This window comes from Felis catus, chromosome E2, assembly GCF_018350175.1.
Source record: "Felis catus isolate Fca126 chromosome E2, F.catus_Fca126_mat1.0, whole genome shotgun sequence".
In the NCBI taxonomy this organism is placed as follows: domain Eukaryota; kingdom Metazoa; phylum Chordata; class Mammalia; order Carnivora; family Felidae; genus Felis; species Felis catus.
The window spans coordinates 60,560,531-60,586,307 of record NC_058382.1 but is presented as its reverse complement, the minus strand read 5'-3'; the positions used below and the strand labels follow the sequence as shown (position 1 = coordinate 60,586,307).

General features: G+C 60.2%; 1 protein-coding gene across 2 annotated transcripts in view; it reads right to left on the bottom strand.

Annotated features, from left to right (window-relative positions):
* Window positions 1–25,777, bottom strand: part of ZC3H18 (zinc finger CCCH-type containing 18) — a 58,487-nt gene that overhangs the window by 2,203 nt on the left and 30,507 nt on the right. For both annotated transcript variants that reach the window (XM_023245970.2, XM_023245971.2), the window contains 10 exons: window positions 21,181–21,298; window positions 20,021–20,289; window positions 7,365–7,556; window positions 6,649–6,774; window positions 4,113–4,217; window positions 3,000–3,143; window positions 2,575–2,634; window positions 1,462–1,622; window positions 1,036–1,232; window positions 389–485 (listed from right to left, as the gene is read on the bottom strand). In XM_023245970.2, the coding sequence (XP_023101738.2) occupies window positions 389–485; window positions 1,036–1,232; window positions 1,462–1,622; window positions 2,575–2,634; window positions 3,000–3,143; window positions 4,113–4,217; window positions 6,649–6,774; window positions 7,365–7,556; window positions 20,021–20,289; window positions 21,181–21,298 (1,469 nt within the window). The remainder of the gene's footprint in view (window positions 1–388; window positions 486–1,035; window positions 1,233–1,461; window positions 1,623–2,574; window positions 2,635–2,999; window positions 3,144–4,112; window positions 4,218–6,648; window positions 6,775–7,364; window positions 7,557–20,020; window positions 20,290–21,180; window positions 21,299–25,777) is intronic.

The following is a 25,777-nucleotide window of genomic DNA, read 5'->3' as shown; positions in this document are numbered from 1 at the left end:
TCTACGGCAGCCCCGAGGCCCGCCTGCCCCCTGCGCTCGCTCGCGGACCAGGCTTCCCAGAGTCCGTGTGTCCCGCGCCATCGCAAGAGAGGAGAACCAAGCCACCGCCTCTCATCCAGACAGTGAAGACGTTTTCAAAAAAGAAAACGATGATAAACCTACTACCTTCTGTTTATGGCAATTTAGTTATTTTTTTCATAAAAAGTGGTATTTATGTTAAAACACAATAATCTACTGTTTTATTTTAACATAAACACACGTTGCAATCTCCTTCTTAGCTTTAACTCTAGCACGTCAGATACTGACAGATGTACCCACACGATCGGTTCCTGGGGGTATCTTTCAAGGCCCCCCGGCCTCACTGGACCCTGCAGGGCTTGGGGCTCACCTCGGTCTGGGGACAAGTTAGCACGCTTGGCCGGAGGAGGACTTGGCCTGTCTTTGTCCGAGGGTTCGTACCGCTTCCGGCTCCCTTTGTCAGCCGCCTGAGACAGAGAAGGGCACGGTGAGGACCCCGGCCCGACCTGCTGGCCACCACGCGGAAGCAGCCCGGGCGGACGCAGGGTGCCCACAGGACCCCGAGAGGGGCAAGGCCCAGGGTTTCGGGCCTTCAACCTCTGCAGCGAAGGTGCCTGCACAGACACTGTGTTTCCTGGGGGCCACCTGCCCGGGAAGGCCTCCCGCCCTTCTAGTCCCATGCAGCCTTGGGGACGTCAGCTCACAGAGCCCGAGTCCACTTTGCTCCCTGCCCCTGGGCTGCACTGTGGGAGTCGGCAGGGCCCGGGTGTTCGGGGAGGGGCCAGGGGGAGCACCCGCCGGCCCTGGGACGCTCGGATCTCCCAGGGTGTGCCACCGGGCTTCATCCCCCCGTCCCCGTGAGGCAGTTGGCCAGGGCAGGACGACGAGCTAGCTACGTGCGGCCACCACTCCAGGCCCTCGGTGGTCTAATCCTAGGAGTCAAGCGGCCCCAGCGAACAGGACGGCCCCACCGAGCGGGGCTCCCGGAAGCACCACCAGCAGCGCCCACGGCCTCACCTTGTTCAGCAGCGTCAGCTTGATCTCCTTGTGGGCGACGAATGAGCCCTGCTGGGGCTGCCCGGGGGGCGCCTGCTGGGGGGCCGCGGGCTGCGGGGGTTTCCCGCCTGCAGAAGGCTTCGAGGATTTGGGCAGCTGTGCTGATGAGTCCCTTTTCCGCTTGTCCTCTTTAACCCCGTCTTCTTTCTTAGACTTTCCTGCCAACGACAAACGCTAAGTCACGGTCGCCATCCTGGCACGGCGGTCTCCCGTGGGCCACGGAGGAGGGATGTGCTCTCAGCCAGGCAACACGCGCGCGTGTCAAAGCTGGGGGGGTCCCTGTGCTCTCCTGCTGAACCAAGCGAGGCCGGGCGCACACCCTCTTTCCACAAAGGGCCTGCCCGCCTCTGCAGCCACAATGCCCAGGACGCGAGGAGCCCCCTGTACCTTTCTCCTTCTTGGTCTGGGCTGGGGTGGGGGACCGCGAACTGGCTGAGGACACGGGGCTGGCCAGGTCTGCGTACATGTCGTCTGAGTCCACGCTGTGCACCGAGCTGCTACTCGACGTGGCGCTGGACACCGAGGAGACGCTGCTCACGCTCAAGGACCTGGACACACACAAGCACGTCTGCACCCCCGTGGCCGTGACCGCACGACGGCCGGGGGCGAGAGGCCACGGGGGGCCGGCAGCGGGTCTCCACGTCCACCTTCCCCGGTTTCTTTTTGAGGCACGTGTACCCACAAAACCTGAGACTTCAGGGGGTGCTCGGGTGGTTTAGAGGGGCCACACGGTGGAGGGACGCCCACGTCCCTGAGTCGAGGGCCCCTCGCACTAATGCTCAGCCGCCCTGTCTGCCGGGCAGGGTCGTCGAAGCAGGAGCCAGGCTGGCAACGGCACAGCCGAAGGCCCAGGTACCGAGGCCCGAGGAAGGGGAGGGCTTTGACCTGCAGTCACACCGCACACCGGAGCAGGGGCCACCCCGGCCCAGCACGGGACTCAGGGAAGCACGGGACCGGTGGCCCGTCTCGCAGGCGCCGCTGCCCCCACGGCTCCCGCCACGAGGACTCCCCACGTGGCAGGCCGCAGAGTCCGGTCACCGTCAGAAAACACTGACCACCGCTTCCTAGGTCCTCAGACCCCGAAACGATCAGGGGAGAAAGGGAGGACCCAGTTTTGCTTGAACACTGGGACTTTAAACCTATTTTAGGAAGATGTGGGCAAAAGGATAAACCACCTGCTGCCTAGAAACAAAGAGAAAGTTCGATCCAGGAACCCGAGCGCTGGTCTCACACGGTCTTCCCTCCAAACAGCTTAAGAGCAGAATTCTTTCCCACTCATTTTTTTCCCGGATTTGGTTACAGGCCGTCGGCCGAGTGCCTCAAGCATGGGGTGGCGGGGAGGGCTCCGTGCTGGCCTCAGGCCTGCTGAGCACCTCCGCAGGCGTGGGGCTGCCGGCCAAGGTGCCTTGTCTTCTCGGTCCGTGTGCTGCCCCCACAGCACCTCGGGGGGGGGGGGGGGCGGGCGCGTGGGGCTGGGGCTGGGGCGGCGCGGACAATGACCTGGATCTGGAACTAGAGCCGCTGTAGCTGCTGCCGCTGCCGCTGCCACTGATGGTCCGCCTGCAACACAGAGAGGTGGTGCCACGGCCGCCTGTCCCTCCGGTCCCCACCCCCCACACCGGTCCCCACAGCCACAGGCCCAGGCGCTGCTGCTCTCCCCTGAGTGGGAGGGGCTCTGCTCTTTCAAGGCTGGCTTCTCCACAAAACAAAGATGCCAGCCTCTGCTCGAGCCCCCCGGCAGCCTCTCTCCGGGGGACTCCTTGGTGTCGAGGGGGCGCCTGCGTCCCGCACGGCCACACCTTCCCTCTCAGGGGCTTGCGCCTCCCAGCGCGCCCGCGGGGAAATCGAGGGCCGGCAAGTCCCTCAGCTCTGGCACCGAAGACGTAGAAATCTCCAGAAGGGCACCCAGAAGCCCGCTCGCTTACCTCCTGGGGGGGCTCCTAGCTGGCCGCTCTCTCCTCCTGGCTTCCCGAGGGTCTCCTGGCTTGGCGGGCTCGGGGGCCGGAGCAGTGGTCTTAGGGGCCTGTGGTGGGGCTGGAGGAGGGGCTGGCTTCTTCATGGACTTCTCTCTGTGACAGGAGACGGGTGGGGGAGGGTCAGACCCGGCCTAACAGGCGGGGACGGGTCCTTGAGGAACCCTCGGGAACGACAGCTGGCGCCGTGCCTGCTGGGGATGCCCATCTCCGGGCTGTCCCCGGGCCCGGCCCGCTCAGGCGTGGGGCCCGCGCTGCGGTAGGGGAAACGGTCCCAAGGGCTGGTCGCTCCCGTCAGTGTGGGGGAAATACTCTGCCAATCGTTTGGGTGGGGCGAACACTCAGTTCGGGAAACAAAGTCCGGGCAAAAAGCATGCCGCTCGGCCCAGCGTCGGGGGCGAGTCAGGTTCGGTGCGGGCCCGGCCGGGGACAGCCTCCCGCGGGCCGGCGCGTCTGGACTGCGGTGGGTGGCCTCCCACGTTTGTCAAGTACATCAGGTGGCACAATTTGGACGGACGTGGTGCCGCTGACGTGAGTTATCCCTCGACGCCATTCGCGTTAACGCTTTAAAAGCGGCTACTCAGGACTCGCTCGCCAGGAGCGTGCGCGGCGTGGCCCGGCCGGTGGGCACCGAGGGGTCGGGCGGCGAGCAGGCGGGGCCCCTGTGCCCAGCCGCGCCCCGGCCTCGCCCCGCCCGCGGGGCCGACCCCACCACTAGCCTCCCGGGCCCTGCGGCGCTCGGAGGGGAGCCCCCTGCGTTCGGCTAGGCGCCACCCGCCAGGTGCCGTGGTGCCTGTGGCGCTCCGCGGTGTCTCCCGTTTCCCACGCTAGTCCCATGTGCCGGGAGCAGGGAGAGTGAACGGCGAGCCCGGGGTGGCGGCCGCCCCCTTCCACGTGTCCCGGACACAGCCCCTGGAGGGCGATGGAACCGCCTCCCCCACGGCCCGGTCTCCTGGCGCCGCCGCCCCCCTTCTAGGGCCTCACTGGGGCCTCTTCACAGTAGGGGTGGGTGGGGAGAGAGGGAGGCAGGGAGAGCGCGGAGGCCCTGACCCCCGGGGCACTTACCCTGCTTTCCCAGGAGGCGGGGCCGGCTCCCCCTTGGTTCTGACGGAAGGTCTGTGTGGGGAAGGCGTTGGGGACGGGGACGGGGACGAGGAAAAGGACCGGGACCTAGAGAGCAAATGGACATGTGAGGAGGGAGCACTGCGGTGCCCCGGTCCCGACCAAGGCCAGGGACGCTGGCTGCCTTCGCAGAAGAGGTCATGGCAAGTCTCGGCCTCGGATTTAAAACGGCTTTCGGTGTTCCCGGTCCTCTCCTCAAACAGCAGCGGGAAAAGGAGTCACCAGGCCGGGGGTCCTGCCGCCCTGGGAGCCGCGTGGGCGGGACAGCAAGGACACACACAGCCCGACCTGGCCCGGTGACAGCGGTGGGACAGAGGGCTGCGCGAGGGAGCCGGGCACGGAGGCCCGGGGCGGGGGTGGCTCCTGCTGGAGGACGGTCCGAGACAGTCTCCGACGTGAGCAGCAGGACGGGGGAGCTGGCCGGGAGGCTCTGAGGCCGGCCAGGCTGCCTCCTCCGTCCCGGGACCCAGCACAGCCTCCCGGAAGAGGGAGCCTCCGAGAGGCTCCGGGTTTGCCGATTTCTCCCGACCTGGAGACTGTGGCGCAAAACGCGCGACGTTTTCGGTCAAACGAGCAGCAGCTAGACGCCTTGGGCCCCTGAGGTCACCGCACGGCGGTTTTACAGACAGAGGCGCGGACACGTGCCGCACTCTCCTGTCCTCACGCTCGCTCGGCTGGGGCCGCCCACCGTGGGAGTCCCGAGGGAAGGTCTTGCGAGGCCACACGACCCCGCGCCTCCGCCTGGGGCGTCCTCAGAGGCGCTGCTACGCAGCCCCGGCCGCTAAGGGTGTGCACGGGGGAGGGGTCTGCGGGCAGTGGGTGGCAACCCGAGGAGGAGGGTCAGGTGGCCAAGGACGTGTGGCTGATGTTGTGAAAACGGCTGAGACGTCTACATTCGTGATGTGAGAAGATCCCGAAGCCGACGAGGGAAACCGGGTCTGGGACACGGGGCTGGTCCCCGGGGGTGGCTCTGCAGAGCTCGGTGACAAGGACGCCTCACTGCACCGCGGGCCTCCAGCCCATCCCCCTCAGCGCCTTCGAGGCCCCGCAGAGGAGACACCGCAGGCGACATCTTGCCCTCCCGGCACCGCTAGCATTTCCCAAGCTTTCCAATCGCTCAGCGGGGCCTCGGGCCCACAGCTCACCGTCCACGTATCCTAAACGAGGCCACACACACAGACTCTTGCCACTGATGCTCCGGTTGGTATCCTTTCCGTCTTCTACCTCTCCTCCCACAGGTAGCCCTCCCTGATCGCCCCGTGACCTGCAGCCTTCCTCTGTACCCCTCGAGTATAGCTTAGAACCCCTGGCCACAAGGTTGTGAGGCCTCAGTGCCCACAGCTGACCCTCTAGACACCCTCAGAAACAGGCTGCTGTTCTTTCTCTTGGGCTGCACAAGATCCGACGTCCGCAGAAAACAGGCCCCACGTAACCCACTCCACCTGTCCTGCACTCAGGCTACCATCTCGACCATCGGGTCCGGTGGCTCCAGCGATCTCCTAGTGCTGCTGTAATCATCTCTGTAAGTGCCCCGAAGCAACCGTTTGCCAGGAAGGGGCGCCACCGTGGGACCGACCAATCTATTCCAAGAACGCATGGTGATACACTTCCCAAATGAGCGTGTGCCTGCGTGTGGGCCTGTGTGCGCGCATGTGCGTGTACACGCGTCTGGCCTGTGTGTGGTCCTGGTCAAGGACTGGGATGACGATGTCTCCGGCCGCGGCCGTCCAGGGATGCGGGGTGCACCCCGGGTGCTGTGCGGGCCGCTGCACGGGTGGTCCTCCACTCCCCACCGTCCTGTGGTCTTGGACCCCTCCTCTCCTAACTGAACCCCGAACGGGACTAAGGGAAAGAAAGGGAAAGAAAGGGAAACGCTTGGGCTTCCCCGCCAGGCGTCTCTGGCAGGCGGGCTGAGGCAGAAGGGGCCTCAAGCAGCTGGCATCTGCCCACAGGCAGGAGAGGGGGGCGCGGCTGGAGCACACAACAGCAGCGAAACAGAGCCCCAGAACGGTCCCGTCTGTCATGCTGACCGACGACTTTGTTCCGACACAAATGACTGAAGAATTCCCTAAGATTCCGGAGCCTGTCTATTTTCAATGGGGAAAATACACCTCTTGTGTGATCTTTCCAGAAGCGTCCAGCAGAACTTCCTGTGACGACGGAAAAGTGGTAACATCCCCAGACGGGGCTCACGCACAGCCCAACACTCCGCATGAGTGAGGATCGTCGCACGCGGCTGTGGGCCCAGCGGACAGAGGGGGTGGTCGGGCCGTGGCCCGGCCGTGGCCTTAGTTCCCACCGGGTCCGAGCCCGCAGCACCCACCCCGCGTCACCTTGCCTCGTGCCCTTCCTCAGAAGACGGCGTGAGACGCACAGCTTACGCCGTCCGAGAACAGCCGGGCAGCCCGGAAGGGCGCCGTCAGACAGAGGCCGCGCCCTCGGGCGCCCGCACTGGCCGCGTGGGGCGGCCGGGACGTACCTGGAGCGGCTGCCTGAGAACGAGCTGTGTCTGGAAGACCGGCTGGAGTAGGAGCTGTAGGAGGAGGATCGGGAGCGCGACCGGGACGACCCGGAGCCGGAGTAAGAGGACGACCGCGACGAGGACCTGCAGTGCCGGAGACAGGAACGCGAGTGGGGCCCGTCTGCCTCGGCCCGCCGGCCTCGCTATGGCCGGGTGGCGGCTCGCGGGCCCCGGGCGGACGGAGCCAGCACGGGTGCGCCCACACGTGCCGGACAGCACGTCTGACCTGTGCACACGCACACGCGTACTTGTCGGCCCCGGGCGCACGTCACGAGAACCCCGGATCCACCAGGACCTCTCCGGTCTCCGTCCACCACCGCAGGCTCCCCCCACCTGGGGCTGCACCCTCGTCTGTTTGTTCAGACCCGGTGGACACACAGAAGCCCCGACTCACAGAAAGAGAGGGGCTGACCCCTCTGCCCTCACCGGGTCCGTGCTCCCGGCTGGGTCGCCAACATCCTGGCCGGCCTCAAGTGTCTATTTTGGGGGGGCGTGAAGCCTTTCCGAGGCTCCGAGCATCGGTTCTGTTTGCCGCTGATGCTCTAGCACCCCAGCTTCTCGATAATCTCGGAACAGACACCCCTGCAGTCCCACAGACCGTCCTCAGGCGGGGGCGGCGTGGCCGTCCGGTGGCGTGGATGAACCAGCTAACTCCGACCAGCCGGCCTCCTTACCTGGAGGAATTGGAGGCGGAGGCCGACGAGGCGGATGTTTTCCGACGCCTTCGGGCCCGGCTGGGGGAGACGGACACCCCGAGTTTCTTCTTGGGAGACTTGGACCGACGCCAGGGGTCCTTCCACTCGTCTGCTCGCTTCACCTGCGGGCCGGCAGCGGCGGCCTCCTTCTTCGGTGGCTCAGTTTGGCGGCTAAAATCACAGAGATGTTAGCAACGCTGGGACCCCTTCCACGAAGGCGCCGCTGTTTGGTGAAGGGAGCCTTATAAGAGGTGAGATCACGGTGTTAAGTGCCTTATCCAAGGGAAGCCTGACACATAAAGGGTCGCCTGTGGGGGCGGCAACAGTCCACCGACAGCAGAGCTCATCTCGAACAAGACAGCAGAGCTCGCTCCGTGAACGGTCTCCCCGCGCACGCGTCCTTCCTGGGGACACACCCATCTTTCTCCCTCAGGACACCTAACCGCATTGGTACTTACCTTTTTGGGTGTACCTGCTTCCTGACCTCCTATCTTCCCCACCCACGCTACAAACTCTGGGGAGGACAGGGACAGAGGTGGCCCATCCAACATGCTCTCTGTGGAGCTGGCACGCAGGTGCACAACAAATACTTAATTTAAGGGTAACGAAGCACTTTCGGTTTTCACGTGCATTAGAGATTTGACGAATCATGAAACTCAAGCCTTAAACGGTTCGTTTGTCGTCTGACTTAGGTTTAAAGAGGCTGGTTTAATTCACCCAGAGAATATCCTGATCAAAGCCGGAGAGGCAGGGTGGTGGGAGGAGGCAGTGGCCCAGAGAGGGGTGCTCCTCCGTGACAGCCGTTAATGCAAGCGTCAGGACTGAGGGCTAGCGGGCCAGTATGAGGGACCCTGCCAGGCCCGATGAGCAATCTCCCCCAAATCTCAGCGGGGCTGCATCCGTGGTAACCACAAGTGGACAGAAGTCACCTGGAAGAGAATCAAGGCTGCAGTGTGAGAGCCACACTCTGTGGTGGACGGCAGGCTTCCGGCAGAAGAACCCGGGAGCCCTCCTTAAAGGCGGTGGGAGGTGCTGGGCGGCTGAGTCCTAGACGGGTGAGCCCGTCCACACCACCCAGGAGCTCATGGCAGAGACAAAGTGGGAGAAGGGACCTCAGCAGCCCAACTTGGGAGGAGGCCCAGCACTGGCCAGGGCGCCCTGTGCCCACAGATACACCCCACAAACCAAAACCTCCTCCCTTAATAAGGAGCCAAAGTATAGGATCCCAGACAACTAGCAGTTGTGTGCTGGTCCCGGGATATAGTTCTTTATTAATTAAATACTATAAAGCTCATTTAAAAAACACAGAAAGTACAAACAAGGAAACAAATAAAAATCCTGTCCTCCCATTTTCCAGAGACGGCCAGCCTCTCTCTGCCTCTGCGCTCCCTTCCCCCGCACTCGGTCGGCCACAACGAACACTCGCGCGTGCACTCACACCCACTGTACACACGACCCGCCTGGTGAGCGCTCGGCTGCAACGGGGCGCCTCCCCGTGGCACCTGCTGTGCAAATGGGGTCTTCCCGGACCGTGTGATGATCCACGCCACATGCCACGTGCCACAGAATTCCAACATTCCTACACCATCGGCTGTTTCTAACCTATAATGCTAAAATGACCCCTTCTACGTTCAGGGACAACTTGTTTCTTCTAAGAGCAGACTCCTGAGAAGTCAAAACGGTGGGTCAAAGGAAATGAACGTTTTACAAGTTAAGTATCTTCCCCCAAGCGAAACCAACCCGCGCTCGCTCGGCAGCATGAAGGCGCCCACGTTACCTCGTTCTCACCGTGCGGGTTCCCGTGTTACCAGGGAAACACAAGATAAACCCTCAACGTGGCAACTGCGTACGTGGAAAGGGCTCCTGGTGCCTGTGGCGGCAGCTGGGGCTGGAAGGCCGGCCCCCGCGCCTCCTGGCCACCCTGAACTCTGGCGGTCGGCCTCACTCTTGGCCACTTTTCTGCTAAGTTCTTTACGTGGGAGGGAGCCCTTCATGGTCCTGCGTCTGTCCCCGGCTACTGGCTCTCAACTCTGGTGGTGGCATCGAATGGGCTCCTTCTCTTTTCTGGCACACGGGTCCTGCTCCACTCGGAGCCGCCCTCGCTTGTGTTTTTCTTCTGGGTGATCTCGAGTTCCTTCCTTCCTTGTGTTAACAGTCCACTCTTTGGTGTGCCCGGAGTTGCGGTTTCTGTCTGCGACGCGTAGGGCAGAGCACAAGGTGGCGTGAGGGGAGGGGGCCCACGGCGCTGGCGGCTTTTCCGCCAGGGGCTCTGGGATGCGGGGCCACCTCTGGTATGCGTGTCTCACTCTCGGGGGGCCGCTGTCTCATAACCCGGCTACTCCCCTCCCTCCAGGATCGTCCCCCCGGGAGGTGCACGGTCCAGAAGCCCCGACGCTCCGAGTTCCCCAAGGTGCTCGGCCTCGTGCCTGCAGACGCTGTCCCCCCACCGGGCCTCCCGTGGGCATGTTCCTAAGCTAAGAGCATCTTGCCATTCACCCAGGCCTTCCCTTGTGGGGGCCGTTTTCTTCATAAGAAGTCCTGCCTTTTTTGGGTAGAATTTTAGCTGCTGCGGATTCTCCACCACCAGCATCTGAGCCTCTCGGTTCCCCTTGGCTTTGCCGTGACCAGCATCCAGTATATCACATCACGATACGTAAAAACCGGCACCTGCCGACGTCTGCAGAACCACCAGCGAGTTTCAGGTCTGCTACTTGCGAAGGATCCCGCAGCAGAAGCGAAAACCAACATTTAAAACTGCCCTAGGGACACACTAAATTGAAGCATAAGATCCCCGTTTTGTCGGCCCCAAACCCCGAGAGACAATGCCACATAAGCTCGGAAGCGTGTCCTCCAAGGGAAGTAATCCCGGGAGGAAGTAAAAACCTGTCGATTCCAGCCTGTCCCAGCTGTCCCAGCTGTCCCAGGCTGCCATCACCTTTCCACGTCCTGTGCTGCTCTCATTCTAAAAATGCAACAGGAAACAGAACACCTTGGTCACCGGGTTTCCATGAGTCATCGAACGGCCCAGCTTGGCCGGTTTGCGGCCCGTCTACCAGGGGCAGCAAAGCGGCCGAAAAAGGGACAGGCCTGTGACGCTGCCCTGACTGCACCGAGGGCCACTGTTGCAGTGAGCAGAGAAAGGACAGAACACCGATCTGTCCCCATCACAGCACTGAGGTCACCGAGCGGAGGCCAAAGCAGGCTCCCGTCCTCTTTTAGAGTCAGTGTTTCTTGCCAGGGACACCCTTTTGCTCACACTGGGGTGACACTATGGGCTTCACAATGAGCTGCTCCTTCAACAGTGCCGGAACGGGGCCTGGGGGCGCTGTGGGGGCCTTGCTTCTGAAGGGCTGGATGCCTGGTAGTGACCCCATGAAACCAGGGATCCCCAAACTGTGGCAAATGGGGGTCTTGGTTTTAATTAATTAGCACACAAACAACCATTTTTACTTCTGATTTATTTCTATAGTGACTCACTAGGACAAATGATCTGGCCTGCTTTACGGAAATGATGTAAAGTTTCCTTTTGAAATGTATTCAAGCTTAAAAAGTGAAAACGTCAAAAAACGTAAGCAGCGCATGTGGGACCTGGACACAGAAAGCCGCGCAGGTGGCGCAAGAATGGAGCAGTTTGGGGAGCACGTTGAGCCAGGGGTCCCTTCTGCAGACCCCCCACGTCAGACACTGCTGAGAGGGGCCGCAGACTTGGGGACCCAGACCGGGAAGAAACTGTCTCAGGCCTCGACACAAACCTGGAACCATCAGTTTTGATGGCAAGTGTTTCTGGGAAAATGACCGAAGCAACACCCAATAAAGAGCTCACAGGAAGTCCCACTGGGAAATGTGCACAGGACGCTGGGGACGGCCGGCAGAGGGCAGACGAGGCATCCCCAGACTCCCAAGCGGGTGGGCACGTGTGGCTACGGGTGACAGCAGCCACCTGATCCACTGTCTTTCCTTCTTCACCGTTTCCTCTATTCTTTGTAAGGTTTTCCAAACGTTCCTACACCATAACGTTTCACATTTGTTACAGAAAAACCCCAAGTACTAAAGATTTTTCCATTCCCGCAGAGGGAGCGGTCTGCTGTACTGACCTGCACACACTCTCGGGGTCTTTATCAGTGCCCTGCTCTCACCTCTCATGGGGCCTCAGAGGAGGAAGGGGCCCCGAGCTCTGGGCTGCGGTGGGCAGCACAGGGCGGGCAGAGGAGTCCAACACAACCCGGTCAGTGAGGGGGCAGAGCCCGGGCGGCCGGCTCTGAAACCCTGGGCAGCAGCGCCCCTGACACGGGGCCCCATGGCGGCTCCTGTGCTCTCAGAGAGAGGCCAGGCCCCTGAGGATGAAGCCCCTTTCAGAGAGTGCCGACACCCCGGAAGAGAAAGCGCGCGTGGCCTGGAAAACCAAGCAAAGTCGCCAAGTGACAAAGGACCTCGTGGAGACAGAAAGCAGCGGAACTGCCCCCCCCCGCCCCCCCGCGGCGACTCAGCCCAGGAACAGGAACAGCAAAGTCAGCAGGTGACTGGGGAGGCCAGGCCCAAGTCAGGAACGCGCGTGGAATTTGCATAAAGCCTTCCCAAGGGAGAGGGGAAGCCAGGCTCCTGTCCCTCCGCCGAGGAAGTGGCCTTCCCAGCACAGCTACAACACAAGCTTATCTTCCGGGTACAGAGCCTTTGTTCAAGGCCTCGGGAGACACTCCAAGGAGCAAAGGTCAGCCGTACCAGGACTGCCAAATGCCCACGTCAGAACACAACACGACACGGGCCCGGGTCGACTCCTGACACGCCTCATGTCTCACACGGGCCACAGGGGTGTGAGGTGGCGGTGACGTAAGTGGGTGACGGAACGGTGTCTGGAAACTCCGAGCTGAACGGCTGCCAGGCGTGGGCTCCAAAGCGGAACAAGGTAAAAGCAGAAAGGAGTTCTTCTAAAATCAAAGGGCTAAGTCTCCAATAAGGATCCGGGAAAAGGGAACCGCAAGTCACCTAACTTGTTCACAGTCCTGTCTGGGAAGGTCACGGTACCTTCCGTGGGAGATGCTCAGCACGCCTGTGCTCCCGGAGCCTCTGTGGGGCCTTTTGTGGAAGCCTGCACCGCGATCACCCTCCTCAACACCGGGCAGAAGCCACCCACGGCGGTCCATGTGCTTCTGGGAGGGCGCTGGCCCGGCCAGGGGCTCCCTCCCTCTGGAACGCCCGCCTGCAAGGGAGCCTGCTCCCCCCCCCACGCCCCGCCCCGCCCATGTCCCCAACTCGGTGCCCGCACAGGACCTGCCGGATGCTGCAGCACAGGCCGCTGCACTCCCAGTCTTCCAGGGGAGGAGAGACGGAAGGGCCTACGGTGATGTCACGTTCACCCTGCACCTCTGAAAACACACTCGAACCTAATCAGGGACAAGTAAACCCAGGGACACACAAGCCCTGTGTGCCCCAACATGAACTTCTGGGGGAGCAGAGGACAAAGCGGGCACACAGCGATGCCCGAGGAGGCTCCCCAGCGCCTCTCCCGTGTCACGGCCGTACCCGTGTCCATCCGTACCTCCCCAACTCCCACCCACGCCAGACATCCACACACACCTGAGAGCATGACATACGGCCATCATTTGCCTTTTCGTACTCAGCAAATAGCTGGGCAAGTTCTGGATGACTCAGGGGGGTAGGTAGTCAAGAAGCTAAAAACCAGGACACGTTTTTCCTCAAAGATACGCCAGACGAGATCAGAACGGGGACATGAGGGTTAGGAAACCCCCAGGGAAGTGCCTTGCCCGGAGACAACACCGGGGACGGTTTCGGAGCTGAGCCTAAGTGCCGGGGAAGCAGCTCGGAGGAATCTGCGACGCCGGGCTGGTCGCGGAGCACGAAGCGTCACACGGCTGGGAGCGGAGCGGGAGGCCAGGTCGTCCGGGTGTGGTCGTCGGCACTCAGGCCACGACCTGTCACGTTCAAATTCACGAACCCGACAGAGTGTGCCACGGAGGCCGTGGAAGGTGGGGAGACACCGCAGCGGCCGAGGCCGGGCGGCGGGAGGCCGGGCAGATGGGCACGGGCGCTGGCCGGGCGGGAGCGGAGCGTCACCAAAAGCAAAGGGAAACCCAACGTGTGGTTTTTGCGAATAAAGGGCAGCCTGAGCTGCTCAGACACACGCAGGGCGGGGGCCCAGCCGCAAGCCAGCTGCTCCGGGCCGGTGCGAGTCCAGAGCAGGCCTCTGTGGGGGGCTCACGGACCCCCCGATGTGCCTCTGACCGGACACTGATGGGCCTTGCACAGGCCTCTCGTACCCCGAGACGCCAAGGACCCCCCTGAGGAGAGCATGGGCTTCGGGTGACGTGGAGAGGCGGGCAGAGGTTCCCTCCCAGGAAATGAGGAGTCTGCCGTGTCACCCCAAGGGGCACCACACCTCAACCGTGCGCAGCTCTCGCGGTAACAGGCAGTCTGGGCAATCCCTCCAGGAAGATGTCAGCTGCTATTTTTATCTGGGATGGCCTGAATCTGCCTGTGCCAAAGCACATCCTCATGACCCGCCTCAGCCCCGCCCAGAGCACACCCACTGGCTCGACTGTAAAGATTAGAAGGTTTCACAAAAGGGGTTTCCCTCTATTTACATAGAGGCGTCCCATACGACTGTTTATGAGGTTCCAGTCTAGTCTACAAATAGCCCAGATGCAGGAGCGGCCAGGGACCCCAAAAGGCACAGTTACAGAAGGCCAAGCTAAATGGAGAGGGACACATCCGCGCACACGGCGACACCGCGTCTGGCCTACGAGGCCCAGAGTAAAGCTGGCAAGAAACCCTGACAGCTCACCAGGTGCCGTGTCAGAGCAGACCAGCTCGGGACGGGCGGGGGGCAGAAACCGGGAGCCCAGAGCGCCACTGCCAGCCCTCACCCACAGCTCGCTCCGCCGTGCTGCGTGCCCGTGCCCTCTGCTGGGTAACGGGGGCTCTGGGTTTAAAGCGCCCGTGCCGGCTGCAGACAAGACGGGAGAGCCACCACCGCACTGAGTTCATCGCCTACTCCCGTCACGTCCACCGGGCTCTGCGAGGACCGGGGCGGTGCAGCATCCGCTCCGGCACACGGCCCCCCTGGTTGCGCAGACGAGAGCTTCCCACCGGACTCTCTGAACGTGACCGTGTCTGTCTCCTATTTCAGGCGAGGAGAACCCTTTCTGTCCAGCTGCTGCTGTAAAATCCCCAAGCTATCCTGGGCTAAGTAAACAAACTCTTCGACGACAGGGAGATCGCACAAACATACGACCGCAGGGAAATTCAGCTTCCTCCCGAAGAAGCAGTCACACCGGCTCTGGCTGGTCACAGGAAAAGGAAATAGGAGGGCCGGGTTGGAAATTCTGCTCTGGTGAAACCCTAGCCCTTCGGGCTGGTCACAGGGCCAGCAGGGTTCCAGCCAGAGTGATCAAAGATGGGGTGCAAGACTCCCCGGCACCAGTGAGACAGGCTGAATCCTGACCAAGGGACAGGGTGCACGTGTCCCTGCCGTCAGCAGAAGTCCTGTGGGGGACGGTCTGCAGGAGCGAAAGTGAGAGTCCAGGCAAGAAAAGGGGGGGGGGGGGAACGTGAGCCCAACAGAAGGGAGCAAACCAGGCAGAAACAAGTAGAGGGCACGCCTGCCTGGTCTGGTGAGGAAGCCGCACCTCCTTTTAGGAAGAAGCCACTCAGTCAAGCCTCCTGAACCTGCCCTGCGGGCTCAGCCGTGTTCTCACTGACCCCGGCCCTCACCTGAAGATCCTGGGTTGTGCAAACGGAGGCTGTGTGTGAGGCTGTTCTGCACAGGCGTCTGGTGCCCGGGGGCCATGCCGACTCACGCCACTGCCGTTAGCGCAGTCTCGCTGGGCTCGCGTGGGCACCTCCTCTGCAGGGGTCGGGCAGCACCGGGACCGGGAATGAGTGGCAGGCAGGCGTCTGTCCCAGGAGTCAGTCACAAGCACAGACAGACACAGCCGCCGGTGCAGCTGCTCTCCAACGGACTCTCTCTAAAAGGATGCTCTCAGGTATAAAGGGGTCCCTGTGCCGGAAGAACAGACCTCCAACTTGGAAGAGCTACCTGGCTTCCCGGAGACGAGCAGGACGTGTCAGTGGAGGGAGTGGAGGGAGGCGGTTGGTCGTCAGAGTAAACAGGAGTGAATTCGCTCATAAACCAGCAAACCACGAGAACGGACCTGCTGATGTGATCTGGGAGTCCACACATCCTAGACATCACATCACCTGTCCATCTTTCTTGTGTTTCTCCTTCTAAGACCAGGGATGTGGATGTGCACGAAAACAGCCATTTCATGAATCTGGAAAGCAGACTGAATTAGTCCTCTCTGCAGAACTCAGCCTACGATTCTGTCCACCTTACAACACTCACGGCGGCAGACGGGGCAAAATGCAGGCTGCTACCGAATCCAGAACAACTCCACAGCACCATCGAGGGTCTGTGGGCTCCAGCTCCGTGCCGGGCTCTGAGACGGGACCTGCTGCCACGGTGCCCCCCTGGGGATCCCACTTTAGAAGGCAGCACAGGCTAACAGACATGTGAACAGAACAATGTGACATCGGGGAGCGACGACAGCCGTGAGGATCTACCAAGCAGGGAGCGAAGACAGGGGTGGGTGGGGAGGCCCCTCTGAGCAGCCATGTCGGAGCAGAGTCCCAGAGACGCCGGGGGCCCAGCAGGGGCGGAGGGTGGCCAGGGCCCAGGCTGGACGAAGAGTACAGCGGTGGTGGGGGCAGAGGGGTTTCCAGGGACCGAGGGCAGGAAGATCAAAATCAAGCTTTGCACTTCAAACGAAGTGATGAATTTCACGGTGAGGTAAACGGCGGTTTCGGCAACATAAAGATCCGTCAAAGCGGTCTTCCAGAGAATGAACTGTTTCTGCATCTAGGGTGTGTGATTCACTCTGAACGTTCTGTCGAAACATCGCTTTGCCCAATGTTAGGAAAGTATGAAAAAATACAGCAAATTTAGTGAGGGCAACTCATCGCCATCTGGAGGATGGGAACAGTCAAGGCTGGTGCTCACACGGACTGTCCTGCTGCGGCCAGAGTTGACCGTGAAACCAAAGACTACGGTCCTGATGCTCGTTGTCAGAAACACAGCTGTGCTGACACAGGGGACGAGATCTACGAGAAGAGCTCAGCTTCCCCCACCAAGGAACTGTCACCAGTAAATGAATTCGGTACAAAGGACACAAATTCAACATACAAAAATCTGTTGCATTTTTATACAGTAACAACGTGAACAACAACAACAACAACAACAACAAAGGAAATAATCCCATTTACAACTGCATCAAAAATAAAATACTTAGGAATAAATGTAGCCAAGGAGATGAAAGCACTGTATCCTGACAATTGTATGAAACCAATGAAAGAAATCGAAGACTCCACAATTAACGGAAATCTATTCCGCGTTCACGGATCGCGAGAGCTGATGCAGAAGAAATGTCCACACGACCCAAAGCCAAGTACAGACTGGAATCCCTATCAAAACTCCAAGGGCATTGTTCACCAGAAATAGAAAAAACAATTGTATGGAACCACAAAAGACCCCAAATAGCCAAAGCAATCTTGAACAAGAACAAAGCTGGATCAAGAATCTCGCTTCCTGATTTCAAACTGTATCACAAAGCTTTAGTACCCAAAACTGTATGGTATTAGCATAACAACAGACACATATCAGGGCCCCTGGCTGGCTCAGACGGTGGAGTGTGCAATCGGGGTCGTGAGTTCAAGCCCCACGATGGGCACAGAGACCACTTAAGGCAGACAAACAAACAAACACCAGACGCAAATCAATGGGACAGAATGGAGAGCCCAGAAGTCAATCCATGCATATATGGTCAATTACAACAAAGGAGGTAAGAACACACAAAAATAATTCCAAATGGATTAAAGACACGAAATCCAGAAGCTCCCAGTTGGAAACACGACAATAAAGCTCCTCGATGCGAGTCTCACCCCCACCACGGGCAACAAGACCAAATATAAACAGTGGGACCACACCGGCTAAAAAACTTCCACAAAGCAAAGTAAACCATCAACAAAGTGAAAGGACAGCCTACAAGAGCGCGAAAAAAATATTTGCAAACCATTTATCAGGTGAGGGATTAATATCCAAAATATGTAAAGAACTCCTACAACTCAATAGCAAAAACCAAAGAATCCAATTTAAAAATGGGCAACTGCCTGACTAGACATTCTCCAAAAGAAGACATCCAGATGGCCAACAGGAACGTGAGAAGGCGCTCAACATCACTCATCACCAGGCAACGGCAAATCAAACCCAAAATGAGATATCACGTCCCACCTCTTAAAAGGCTGTCGTCTAAAGCACAGCTGGTAACAGGTGTCAGTGAGGGTGGGGAAAGGGACCCCTCGTGCACTGTCGGTGGGAATGCAAACGGGTGTAGCCGCTGTGGAAAACAGTATGGAGGGTCCTCAAAAAATTGAACATAGAACTACCACACGATCCAGCAACCACTTCTGGGTAAACATCCGAACGAAACGCAAACAGAAGAGACGTCCACACTCCCGTGTTCACCGCAGCTTCCTTCTCGAAGGGAGGACACGGAAACCAGCTGAGCGTCCACTGACGGATGAAGAAGGTGTGGTGGAGCCATGCCATGGCCGGTTATTCAGCCGCGAGAGAGAGGGACATCCTGCCATTTGTGAGAACGTGGACGGACCCTGAGAAATTACGCTCGATGAAGTCAGGCAAAAAAAGACTTCTTACTGTATATTCCTAACTTACACGGAGAATCGAAAACAGCCAAACATCTAGAAACAGACAGGAGAAGGGCGTGGAGGAAATGGCAAGATGTTGGTCACGTGGTACAAATTTCCAGTCGTGAGACGAGTCGGTGCTGGGGATCTAGGGTACCGCGGTGGGCCTGCGGTTGAAATACCGTATCGTGTACCCGTGTACCGGAGATGCCGAGACAGTTCTGGGATGTTCTCACCACACACGCGAGGGAATTATGTGAAACAATATTGCTGTTAACCAGCTTCATTGTGGCAACAATTCTGCAACACGTGCATGTATCCGGTCATCACATTGTATACTTTAAGCGTATACAATGTTACATGTCAACTATAGTTCGATAAAACTGGAAAAAATATAAAATAAAAGGCTCCCGCTAAAAAAATAAAATAAAGCAAAATAAAATAAATTAAGAAAAAGGCTGATGTCATCAAGAAAGCAAAACCACCAACCGCAGAACAGGGGAGCACACGTGCAAGTCAGGTGTCTGACAAGGGGTCTGTACCTAGAACGTGAGGAACTCCTACAACTCAATAAGACGGCCTAATTAAAAGATGGGCAAAAGATCTGGATAGACGTTTCTCCCAAGAGCATATACCAAGAAGCACATGAAAAGAGGCCCAGCGTTTTCGTGACTGAAATGGCTTTCAATGACTAAACAGGTCGTTAGTTACCAGAAGACCTAAACCAACCTGCGACGAGCTACCGTTTCACACCCAGTGGATGGCTACGATAAAAAAAAAAAAAAAAAAAGGGCAAAAGCAGATAATGTGGAGAAAAGTAGAACCCTCACACATTTCCGATGGGAATGTACCATGGTGCAGCCACTTTGGAAGATTCCAGAAACTCCCCAGAAGGCTGAACACAGCTATCATGTGACCCAGCAATTGCACTCCGAGGCGTATACTCGAGGGAAATGAAAACCACTTCTGCAAAAACGCTTGGACACGATGCTCGTGTTCGTGACAGCCAAAGGGAGAAACGACCGAAAGGTGCACTGACAGGACAGGACGGGTAAACGCAATGTTGTCCGTGTTCCCCACGACGGCATCGTCTTCAGCCGCAGAGGCACTGACACGACCACCCTGCGGATGCGCTTCAGAGATCACGCTGGGCGGAAGGAGCCAGTCAAAAGACCGCACGCTCTATGTCCAGAATAAGCACACCCGTGTCTGCCAGGAGCCGGGGGGCGTCTGGGGATAACGAGGGGTGACTGCTGATGGGCATGAGGTTTCTTTTTGGGGCACAAAAGGGCCTTAAAGTTGTGGCGGGGCCACCGTTCTGAATATTCTGCAAGCTTACAATATTCTGTACACTTTAAGCAGAGGCACTGCGGGGTGTGTGGATTCCCTCCCGTTAGGCTGTCAACACGGACACAGACAAAGCCCCCTCCAGCTGCGGGATCTTCTCCTGGGGACCACGTGTCTGCCCTGGTCCTCAAAGACGCATGCGCGGACCCTGAACCGGGAGGGCACGTCCTCACTGCCCGCCCGGCCACCACCCCGGCAGCTCCCGCTACCGGCACAAAACCGCAGCCACCACCCGGAAGACGGAGGACGAGTGAGGGGGAGGCCGGCCCTCCACGGCGGGGGGGGGGCTCGAGGTCCGGCGCTCCGGCCGCCGGAGCGACCTCCCTGGCGCCGCGCCAAAGCGGCGCGACCGGGAATTCAGAGCCTTCCCAACACAGGGTGGCGACGGGGTGCGCTGGGGTGCGGTCCCACCGGGACACGCACGTTCCGGGACGGCCGGCACCCACTCATCCCGACACACCGACCTTTCTCCGGCGAGGATTCCGGGGCGGTGGCCGGCGGGCGCGCCCCCTCCTCTGCGGGGACCCCACCGGGGGGCCGGGCCTCCCAGAGCCCGGGGGCCCACGACCTACCTGGGCGGCTGCGGGGAGCGGGGCTTCGGCTTCTCCTTCTCCTTCTCGCGCTCCTTCTCGCGCTCGCGGTCTCGGTGCTGGCGGTCCTTCTCGTCGCGCTTGGCTCGCTCTCTCTCCCACTCCTCCTTCCTCCGCTGCCGCTCCTTGTCGCGCTCCCGCTCCCGCTCGCGCTCGCGCTCCCGCTGCCGGCGCTCCCGCTCGCGGTCCCGCTCGCGCTCCCGCTCGCGCTCCCGCTGCCGGTTCTCGCGCTCGCGCTCGCGCTCGCGGTCCTGAAGCCAGAGACACGCGCTGGGCGGTGGCCGGCAGAACGCGGGCGGCGGGGAGGCCGCGGGGGCCACCTCCCGCGCCGGCTCTGTTCCTCAGGTCGTCCTCCGGGCACCGCTACCCTGTCCGCCGGTCGCCGGGGCCGCCCCCACCCCCTTCCAGGGGCGGGGACAGCGCGGGGCACGTGCCCCTGCTTTCCGAGGCAAAGGCCTCGAGCGCCTTCCGGAACTATCGCTCAGGTCTCCTCCATCCGTCTGCTCTAATGTTCAAAGTTAAAACGGGACAAAGCCCAAATCACACAGCACGGACACGGGTTTCGGGTTTCAAGTGGCCTGTGAGGTAATGAGGTGCGCCCCTGCCCTGCCACTGGCCGCAGCCTCGGACGTGGTGGGGGACAGAGGCGGTGGAAAGCGGCTCCGACAAGTCACTTCTACCTTCAGGGAGACCCTGCCTGGCAGGCTGCACCTGTACCCCCACAGCCCGGGCCCACCCTCCAGGCCAGCAAGGCACAGCTGGGGGCGGGGGGGGGGGGTCACTAAAGTGGGTGAGGACATGGGTGAGGACAGCATAGTTATAAATGGTACCGCTAGGGAACCCGAGGGAGTAACAACACACTCAGGAGGGCAGAACACAGTCCCATGCAGAGCTGTATCGATAATCCAGTCGGCAAACCTAGTTTTTAACAAACCCAGAGCAAGGGCACAGACCAACTAAAGGAAACCACCACCAATTTAACCTGTGGATCCGAACTGTTTCTCCACGAACAGTCAGTCTGGACTTGAAATTGGTACGCTCTGCCCGTGCTACTAAAACCATATGAAGTCCCATAGATGAAAAAGGGGGTAATCTTAAGAAATGGACCAGCGCGGGGAGACGTGCACGACCGTCACACTCACCCGGTAATTGTGGTACGGCTCCGTCTCCGTGTACTGCACCCGGAAGTTCTCGTACTGCCCGCCACGCCAGAAGCGCTCGATTTCATAGTCGTAGTACGGATCTGCGTAAGGCTCCAGTCTGAAAAATGAGCAAGTAAGAGGCAAATCTTATCACTTACGAATATTAAGGCAAAAATATTACACAAAACGTTAGCAAACAGAATCCGACACCACATTAAGAAAATAAAATACGCTATGACTCAGTGGGATTTATTCCAGGAATCTGAGGATGAGTCACAAGGAGGAAATTCGTGAACATACCACACATAACGGCAGACCCGAAGAGAAGAACCACAGAGGATCGCACCTACGATGACAAGCACCGCAGGGAGCTGGAGACAACACTTCCTAACGAGACTTAACTCACACACATACGTTGGAACTCAAGCCAACCTCTCACTAATGGGAACAGGGGCATTTCCGTAAGACCGGGCAAAGGCAAGGTGGCCACGGCCTCCATGGCCATCCACTGGCGCGGCAGAGGCTGGCCGCTGCCATCGGACGAATGAAGCTGCGGAAGCTGGGCGAGGAGGAAAAGGACCCACACCCGCAAATGAAATGGCACCCGACTTGGAGCCTGAGGCACGGTAAAGCTGACCCAGGCAGCCAGAGGGCCCAGGGAAGCACGAGACCGATGCCTCCACGCGCACAGATGACCACTCCGGACAAGGAGCAGAGAAACCCTCTTTTACAGCAGCCAAGAAAGAAGAAACACCGAGGAACAAAGTGCGTTTAACCAGAACTGAGCAGAACCTATCTGAGAAGAGCTTTAACGTGCTCCTCAAAGACAAGGAGGACATGTGAACACACGAGACCGTGTTTCTGGTCTTCAGCCAGGACTGGACGCTGCCCGGAAGTCAGCTCTCTCCATCAATTTGCAAATGGAGGGCAATCCCAGTAAAAACACCGGTGGGCTTCCACATGGAGCTCGACAACCGGTCCCCAAATGCACAGGCAGGCAGAGATGTGCAATCCCAGCCAAGAAAGACACACCCTGAGACAACACGACACTGCAGGCCTGCCTTTCTCACGAAGAAACAAATGGTCCAGGGACAGACCGCCGCACGTAGGATAAAGGAGCCTCCCGAGGGGCCAAGGCAGACTTGTACTCAACGGGGAAGGGACAGCCACTGACCATGGGGAGGAAAGTAAGGAGATCCCACCTTATCCACTGACCCAGAGGACCTGCCCTGGGGGTGCCCTGGACCCTGACGTAAGTCCGGCAACAGACAGGCATTCTTTCAGGGATTTCCTGGCTCCAGACCAACTCTCCCCTGTGAGTAAGCTGGTGGGGCAAACCAACGTGCCCACAACCTCAAGAGGCTGCCAGGCCGAGCTTCTGGGTCGCCCGATGGCCTCCAGCGGGCTGCCTTCTGGGAGGTGTCTGCCCCGCCTGGGCGAGGACCCCGGCAGACTGACTCACCCGAGGCCGGCTCTGCTGGAGGACACAGCTCTCTTTCACTCCAAGTGGCCAGACATCTTCCAAAGCGCCTAAGTGCCCACCACTCAGGTCGCGTGTAAGACAGCAGTCAGCAGCTGCGCAGGCCTGCCGTGGCCCAGCCCGCTGCTCGACAGCAAGAGAGAACGTGGCCCCCCCAGGCCCCAGCACCATTCCCGGCCAACCCAGGCCCTGGGAGAAACACCTTCCCAAACGGATGTGAGGGTGCGTGCTCTCTCAAAGGAGGGCCGTGCCGACAAATTCGTTTCTGGGAAACCGGGTAAGCAACGTGTAACGGCCTCTCTCCCGTGGGACGGCCTGGAGTCTTAGGACACCGCCACCAGGGTCCCCACGTGAAGGAGGGAATGGTCAGGGCGCCTTTGTGGGCTCAGTGCATGTTCTTGCATTAACCGCACCCCAGCCTCCTGCACAGAGATGACATCAAAGTCACGGGACTTGAACTCGTGGCCCTGAGGTCAGGAGTCGCACTCGCACTGACTGAGCTGGCTGGGAACTCCAGGGTGACATTTCTTTCTTTTTTTTAATCATTTTTTTGTTTTTCAGGGGGGAAGAGGGGCAGAGAGAGAGGGAGACACAGACTCTGAGGCAGGCTCCAGGCTCTAAGCTGTCAGCACAGAGCCCGACGCGGGGCTCGAACTCAGGAACGGCGAGATCATGACCTGAGCCGCAGTTGGACACGTAACCAACTGACCCCCCAACGCCCCACCCCCCCAGGGTGACATTTCTTAATACCTTGTGCGCATGAGGTCCCACGAGGTGGCTGGCATCTGAAAAGCACTACCTTTACTAAGTGATCCTGCTAATAAACAAGTTAATTCCCAAAAATGGCATAAAGAAAACACTGGTTTTCCTGTGCTTCATACTGTCTCAGGCTACTTCCTCAGGAGCTCCTGGGCGGGCACCCTTCCCCACTGGTTCCACAACAGAGCACCCAGCTCCACGCTGCCAGAGCCTGACCACACCGCCCCTGACGTCAGGTGGGGGCCCGGGCCCCCGAACTGAAGTCCACGGCTCTCAAACCTCAGTGGGTGGGCACGAGGATCGCCCAGAAGGCTTGGTAGCTAGCTAGCGGGGCCCCACCTTCCCTGGACACGCTGGCCGGCCCCTGGTGGTGCTGCCGGTCCCTCACGCCCTTCCCCGCCTTCCCTCTTCCCCACTTTCCCTCACCTGGCGCACGTGGGGACCCGGCACACAGGCCTGCCGCATCGCCGGGTGGAAAGCACCTGGGCACAGAGCTTGTTGTGCCCCGGGGTCCCGGGCAGGGAACACCAGCACGGCTGGTGGTTCTGAGTTTTACATCAACGGCCCTGAACTGCTTTTAAGCTGTCCGCTTGGTATCTGACTGAGCCCCCCACACCCTCTGCCGAGAGCACCCTGTTCTCCCGACTGCCCCGCACGAGGCTGGCCCACGACAGGTGCCGCAGGGGCTGGCCGGGCCCCGGGGGCAGAAGGGTCTCTCTGTCCTGGCCTCTGCCCGTTGCCGCCCGCAGGACTCTGGCACCCCGGCCTCCTCACCCACCACAGGGGAGCCGGCACAGCCGGCCAGCGCTCCCCTCCTCAGCGGCCTGAGTCCCAGCCCGGCCTCCAGCTTCTCGGTGTGAACTTCCAACTGCCACCCCCCCCACCCACTTCCTACAGCTGCCGCTGCCTTCTGTTTGCACAGTCTTTACATGAAATGAAAATAGCCAGGGGGTCTCCTGTGTTTAGCGGACCCTGACTGACAGGGCAGAGGTGCCTTCTCACCCACACTCGCCACAGGGGCCCTGTTCCCAGAGGCCCTGACTGATGAGGTCGGGTGGGGCCCGACACAGGGGTGTCACAGAAGCCCCCGGTTAATTCTAGGGCAGTGACGTTGAAAAACCAAACGTGAGTGAAAACTTGGCTCTGAGGGCCATCCTCAGAGGCTTTAGAGGCGCAAGGTCCCGCACCACGGACCCTCCGCAGAGGGAGCACGGCACCCACCGGCACCACACGCGGGGCAGGCCCAGGGCACAGCCGCCGGTTCGGCCGAGGCCCGCATGCGCCCTGCAGAGCCGCAGTCGCCGGCCGGCTCCCCTGCGGGCACACGCTCCAGGCCCCCCCACTCCAGCAGCGGCCGGGAGGCCGAGTGTCGAGGTTCGGAGCCTCTTCACCCAGCGTTCAGAGTGAGCACGCTCAGAGAGCACACCCTCTGTGCCGGTCACCCCAGCCCCTGGGACTGTCCGCCTGCCCCTTGAGCCCGGCGGGACGGGAGCCTCACCTGCGCTTTCCCCAAGAAAAGCGTGAGGCCTCAGGACCCGAAGGGAGCCGTGGGAGCTGGCAGACAGAGTCCCGACGCCACGCTCCCGTCCGGGATCTGACAGGCCTCCACACCCAGAATCAGAAAACACACAAGTCCGAACCACGGCTTTAAATCTCTACGCTGCAAACTCTGAGCTGTCCCCTGACACAAGTGTGGAGCACAGGGTCCCCCCCTGTCCTTCTCTGCAGGCAGAGAGCCGGGGGCAGGGTGCACGATGTGGGACACGAGCCTCGAGCTTCGAGTAGCAGCCTGGCCGGTGGAACCCTGAAAGGCAAGCCCCGTCTGCGAACCCCTTCTCTGCGCCCACCGCCACCGCGGCCAGACCCCAGCGAGCACGCTCTCCCACGGCAGGTGTGGCCGAGCGGAGCGCTGCTATGACGCTGCCTGGGCGCCAGAGCTGGCTCGGATCGCGGTGACCCGAGCCCACGCTGCGGTGGCTGCTCAGGAGAGAGCTGCCTGCGTCTGCCCCTCCAAGGGGAGCACGACAAAGCCGACCGTCCCCCGGGAAGACGTGCGGGGGGATGTTGTGAGAGCCCCGAAGCCTTTCAACCACATGCACTTCTCTACCAGACCAGTAACAGGACGTGTCGGAGAAGGAACAAGGCCATTTACGATGAAAAGTGTCACACCTGCCGAGTTCCTAGACTCTGGTGACAATTTCATGGGTTTTCCTGGCCGCTGGGAGACCGGGAGGAGGGTGGAAAGAGGCAGACCGCTGGGGCCCCAGGGGTTCGGAGCAGAGCTCTAGAAACGCAGAGCTCAGAGGAAGCCACACAGAGGTGAGCCCTCCCCGGGCACCCGGCCCTGCCAGAGCCGGG